This window comes from Cicer arietinum, chromosome 4 (assembly GCF_000331145.2).
Source record: "Cicer arietinum cultivar CDC Frontier isolate Library 1 chromosome 4, Cicar.CDCFrontier_v2.0, whole genome shotgun sequence".
Lineage (NCBI taxonomy): Eukaryota > Viridiplantae > Streptophyta > Magnoliopsida > Fabales > Fabaceae > Cicer > Cicer arietinum.
In genome coordinates, this window is record NC_021163.2 from 44,881,599 (window position 1) to 44,888,304 (window position 6,706).

The following is a 6,706-nucleotide window of genomic DNA, read 5'->3' on the forward strand; positions in this document are numbered from 1 at the left end:
CGATTGAATCAAGCCAGAGTTCAAAATTTCACTAAAGGAACTCAGCAAAACTGCCAAAATCGATTTGGAAATCGATTTGGCAACCCAGGGACTCATCAGAACTGACAAAATCGACTTAGAAATCGATTTGGTCATGCAGAAACTCAGCAGAACTGACCAAATCGATTTGGCAATCGATTGGCTCAGCAAAAGTCCTTATTTTGAGTTAGATAATCGATTGCTCAATTGATTTATCAATGCTTTGGTCAGTTATGTATTACTTGATGGTTTGAGAACTTCATTTTGAGTTCATTGTTAATTGGCAAGCATTATATGAACTTTTAGCATATGGAAAATCCTTTTAAGGTGCATGCTTAGTTGAAAGGTTATTTTGTGCATTTAAAACTTAAATGTTATGTGTTAACTGTTATTTTCGGTTGGTGACCCTTTACAATTATTGTGGAAATCTGGGCTTTGCCCTCAGATGAGAGTCAGGACGATCCTACCGGTCCTTACCCTACGGACGGGAATGGAGATAGGAACGCTTGACTGCAGCTACGTTAGGAGGATCTCACGGGGCGCGTGGAGATCACTCAGGGTGTTTAGTTGTTTTGTAAAATGATCAGATTAGGTTGACATAGAGGGATCAGATGTCTTTCTTCTGTATTGTATTTATTTTAAAATGGAAGACTGTACCTATACTGACATTGTCAGCTTGACATGTTATTTTCGATGGGTTACATGTACCAACTTTTGACGTGTAAATACTTTGGATTCGTATTTCAAAAACTATTCCGCTGCTTGTAAATTCTGTTGACTTAATTGTCGTTGTGTTACGACTTAAATATTTATCCAAATGTATTTTACCTTATTTAATTCTCTGTTTTATTTTAATTCTTTTAAAAAAAAAAATACACCCTCGCTTAGAAAAACGGGGTGTTACATTATTAATTTCCTTTATGTGTATGTGTTTATTGTGTAATAATAACAACATCTAAGTACCGAAGAAAAAAAAAATCAAAGGTCTTTTTATTTCACAAAAATAGAAAGACCAAAATTGCAATTAAATTTTTTTAATGAACACAATCTTTTCATAAATAGCTCAAGATGACAATTATATAAAACTCTTATTTTTATTACGTGAAACTTGTACCTTTGATCAAAAGGCTTTAACCCTCGATCCACCCACACTCATTCATTTTTTGGGCAACATCTAAGATAAAATAAATAAATAAATAAAAAACAAAAACAAGAGCTTTATTCTATAAAAATGGTGTGCTTTTTTTTTTTCTACTAATAAAGGCTTAAATATTTTTTTTATCATCTTTTACTAAATAATCATTTTGGTCTTTTATATTGTTGATTCGTTTTTATCTTTTATCTTCTATAAGTGATGAAATTGAGTCATTTTCACCACAACTTTTTTAAACAGTTGTATGATTACTGTCATGAACCATTCAGATCTAATATTGGATCATTTGTAACGTTAAATGTGTAATCTTAACATAGAGGAAATGGATGGATAGACAACTGTGATAAATGTCTTTCATTTAAAGAATTTACATATGTTTCAAAACATGAAAAAAAGAATTTTTCAAGTACAAACATATTATTGAGTTAAATGAATATTTTTTTGAAAGGATAATATAATGGATGCATAGAAGGAATCCCATTGACTAGATATTGTTATATAGCTTTTGTTCTGATTATGAAAAACATTAAAATTCATCATTTATAAAAAAGTAAAGGATAAAAATAGATAAAGTATCAAAAATAATATTTGGTAAAAGATAAATGACGAAAAATATATTTAAATCTTAAATAAACTACTATGTTTTTTTATTTATTTATAACCATTTGAAATTGGTTTATTTTATTTGATGATTAATTTTATAAATACTTCAAAAATTATTCATAAATTGGAGTTTTCATCATAAATTAATTATATTTATTTAAATTACAGTTTATTACTCAAATTATATTTGAGTTAATACAACTATCAATGTATTATAACATATACTACCTATGTCCTTTAATATAAGCACCCATTATTTTTTCACTCTTATTATAAAAGTTAAGAGAGTAGTTAATGTATTCATTATATGTGTTAATGTTCTTAAAATAACATTTTGTATTTGAATGTGTTAAATTTTTATGTTTCATATTTCAAGATAAATTAACAGTATTAATAAAAGATATGTTTAGAAAAAAATAATAAATGCACTTTGTAAATTGAAATAAAGTCTATATTCAGGGACAAATGTTTTCTCAAATAGTGCTTATGATTAAAGACATGGGTAATATATTGAAACAAATTTCTATAGACAAATATTAGTAATAAGTAATTATGTTAATTTCTCTGATTTGAACTCGCATCTCCTTCTTAAATTAAACTTAATCACTAATTAACTAATATGTAGTTTGATTCAAACTACTTTCAGATTGATTGAACCTTGTTAAGGGTTTAGAATTTATCTAAAAGAAGCTTGACTGATATATATTTGGAATGTATTAAGTTCAATCTTAGTGGTGGATAAATGCATAACCAAAAAGAAATTGTCTTCAACTTCAATTATTGGTGCATAGAAATTAACAAATAGTTTGACTCATTAATTTGAATATGATTGAGCTTATCGTCTACTTTGGCACTAAACAAATTGAAAAGGTACAATAATTAAATAATTACTCTCTCCATTATAAAATATCATTTTACCACATGCAAATTGTTCCAAAGTAAATATCATTTTATTTTTATCAGTGAAACATTAATGATTATTTTTTAATTCAAACTCCTAAATTAATATTGTATGCATTATTTTTAAGTTATTAAATTTTATTAAACATTTACAACAAAAGTTAATAACTAATTAATTTGAATAATTTTAAAAACTACATTTGTTTATTAATTTTTAGTTTTTTTTATAAGTTAAAAAATATAGGTATACTCTTATTTTAGAATAGTGGAAGTATATTTAACAAACTGTAGTGCAAATATGCATTAATATAGACACCCACAATTCAAAGGAATGTACTACTAATAAAGGCTGCCAATTAAATACCCCGATATATAAACTTGAAGATAGCTACAAAATTATAAAACTAGAAATAACAAAAGTAGTGAATTGATCTTCGATGCATGATTGACAATAAAACCTTAAAATCTAAATAGATCTGACAAGACAACAACATATGAAGCTTAGAAACTCAATAACATTAATAATAAATTACTACTAAAGAAAGTTCTAAACCTAAGACTACGTAACCCTAATGAATTGGCAGCAAAAATAAATCAACACCAACAACATGCATGCAAAAGATCAAAATGAATCCAAATTAAGGACAAGGGTGAAACCCACATGCCATACTACCAACACCACCACCACTACCACCACCTAAGCCTCCTCCTCCACCGGTCCCACCAGAGCTTCCCACTCCGCCGGCACCACCTAAGCCTCCCACACCACTTCCACCACCCAAGCCTCCAGAACCACCACCCAATCCGCCGGCACCACCACCAACGCCACCAGCACCACCGGCACCACCGGCACCACCAGCACCACCAGCGCCACCTAATCCTCCCACTCCTCCAACCCCACCCAAGCCTCCAACACCACCACCTAAACCACCAACACCGCCACCTAAACCACCAACACCACCTAACCCTCCAACTCCACCATGATGACCAAGAATTCCAGCTCCACCACCAATGCCACCAAACTTCCCAATACCCCCAGCAATTCCAGCTCCACCAGCAATCCCACCAACCTTTCCAATGCCACCACCAATACCATGGTATCCACCAATACCATGGAATCCACCAATTCCAGCTCCAGCACCTACCCCTCCTATCCCACCAACCTTCCCAATACCACCACCAATTCCGCCACCTATACCACCAACCTTTCCAATGCCACCACCAATACCACCAATCCCAGCAAACCCACCAGCAAATCCACCCACCCCACCAACCACAAAATTCTTCTTATCATCAACACCCTTTTTAGCACTTGCATGCATCACACCCATTGTTTGTTCCTCCTCGCCATTTGGAACCATACGTGCTGCACTTGCATGCACTACAAGAACTACAACAACCACAAACATTGTACACCACTTTCCCATCTTACTTACCTTTTCAACTATTTGTCTCAGCTTTTCAGAATGAAAAACCTGATGTGTGTTAGATTGCATGCAAAAGGGCTGTGTTATATAATAGTGAAGTAGTATAGTGGACAGTTGAGAGTAATAAAAGATAGCAAGCTAAGCTGTGAAGTTAATTTAAGAGTTGGCAAGTGTCGAGAATGCATGGGAAGACTTTAATAAGTTTTGGGCTATGAGAAAGGTAGGTGGAATCAAAAGAAGAGAAAATTTATGGAGGTCATGTGGGATGTTGTTCATATAGTAATTAATTGTTGAAATCACAAGTTTGTTTTTTCATTAAGGAATGGACCATGCTTCTCTTCATCAGAGCCTATGCCACACTTGTCTTGTACATGGGAACTGAACCATTGTTTTTTTTTTTTTTGATAGAAATTGCTCTACTTTTAAACACGGTTTCATTTATTTGTTGACATTTTATATCAACTTCATTAAATTTTAGGGCAACATATATAATTTAGTTTTATTTATTTTAAAGTATTTATAATCTTATAATCAATTACTACCTTCATCACTATGGTTAAGACTCTCCATTCATTAAATTACAATAATTAAAAAAATAATAATAATATTAAAGAATTTTTATTCTGCATTCATAAATTGAAGAGTTTTTTTTATATATTTATTTTACAAATCAATAAATTAATGATAATTTTTATGAATCAAAGAACAATTTATCGACTTTTGTACTTTAGAAAAAAAATCTTTTGATAAGAAGAATATCATTTCACTGTTTATAAATATTATACTATTTGGGAGTCATGTTTGCATGTTATTATCTTCATTAGATGATTCATCATAGTTATTCCAAGTAGCCATTAAACTCTTCTTTTTTATATTGAAGTCTTTTCTTGGAGAGTTTCCCTTCTCAAGCTTATAGGATACTATGATTTGAAATGTCGTAGATCTCAGGCTTGGGAAATGACTTTTTTCTTGTTGTTCCACAAGCGCCGGATATTCTTTGAAATGAATAATAACTTTTCATCATTAATTTGAGTCTTCACGCTGATCTTGTGATTCACTTTCCTTTGAGTCCTCATTAGCTTGTAGAGCCTTGGAGTTTCCTTTGTTTCTTTTGGATTTGAGAGCCAATGACTTTGATTTCCTTTTTGGTTCATATTCGACTAGTTCAATCTCATTGTATTTGAGTGAACTCATCAGCTCTTTTAAAGGAAATTTGTTGAGAACTAGGGCATCAAAGATGCTCTTTGTTTTTCCTTATTGCTACATTTTTCGAACTCTTTGGAGGTGGTAGCATTCATCATAAAAGTATTGGCTTTATGACGCATCTTATATTGTTTCTTTTGATCAACGTTGAGATCCTTTCTAGATATTTCAACACCAGCAACATCTTTAGGAGCTTCATAGCCATCTTCGACTATGTCCCAAAGTTCAGGATCATGTGAGATTTAGAAAGTTCTCAGTCTTCAGTATTCAAATCTCTCTCCATCAAACAGGGAGACCTATTAACATTTCCACCTATAGGTTCATCACCTGAGTTAGTCATAATAAAAATATCTTTACTCAAACAATGTAAAATGTTGAGCCTTAAGAACAAGCTTTGATGCCAATTGTAGAGAGAAAACACAAAAAAAATGGGGTTTGGATTGTGTTTTGTTTCAAAAACTTAATTAATAACAAATTAAAAACTAGTGATGTTGAAAGTAGGAAATAAGTAAAGAGATAAAGGGAGAAACACAAGTCAATTTATCATGGTTCACCACCAACACGATAGTTATGCTCAACCCCTTCGCACATAAGGATTTGATCCACTATTCACCAATATAATCACATGTTTAATGAATCTTCTAGTCAAACTAATTGTGTTTAAGTCTTCTAAACTATCTAGCTTAGTATGATCAAGCTATTGAGGGCGACAAACATTATTGGGCCAAGTTACACAATGTTTAGATTGGGCTTCTTACGAACTCTCACACATAAGTATTTACACAAATTTCTATTAGAATGTATTTCAGGATTCTCAGCACTTAGAGCTAATACAAGAGTTTGTATCTGTGACAACAAGAATTCTTCTCTTCTCTTCTCTTGTTTTTTTGTGTGTGTGTGTGTGTGTGTGTGTATTGTCTATATTTGTGTCTTTCATAGTGATGATCACAAATCCTTTTATAGAGAGCCTTTTAGTCCATTAGGATTTCTGATCGTTGCTCTGATTGCATAAAATCAACATATAATAACTCATATGAAATATTCAGAGATCTTGAATCAGTATTAAAAACTTGCCTAAATTCGTCTTCGTAATTGATTCAGCGCATCTTGATAGAAATGACAGGATGATTAGAGGCGTACACTATTAGAGGATGTTATATGTTTCTTTAGTCATAGGATAAATCTACTATGATGAGCAAATGATGTACAAATATTGACTTTATCAGAGTGTTGACTTTAGGATATAGATGACTTTATCAGATGGTCAAATTGGATACCAAGGTTATCAAACGCAAATTTAAATTATTACAGTGAACTTATATCAGCAGATTCACCAGAGGTTCGTTGAGAGCGTGTTTGTCTAAGTCAGTTATATCTTAACATATATTTCATAGCATTGCCT

At 31.9% G+C, this 6,706-nt stretch overlaps 1 protein-coding gene across 1 annotated transcript; it reads right to left on the bottom strand.

Annotated features, from left to right (window-relative positions):
- Window positions 1-3,024: 3,024 nt before the first annotated feature.
- On the bottom strand, window positions 3,025-4,173 carry LOC105853128 (uncharacterized). The gene has a single exon (XM_012720225.2). The coding sequence runs from the start codon at window positions 4,168-4,170 to the stop codon at window positions 3,313-3,315; it is 858 nt and encodes a 285-aa protein (XP_012575679.2). The 5' UTR covers window positions 4,171-4,173; the 3' UTR covers window positions 3,025-3,312.
- Between the last annotated feature and the right edge of the window lie 2,533 nt (window positions 4,174-6,706).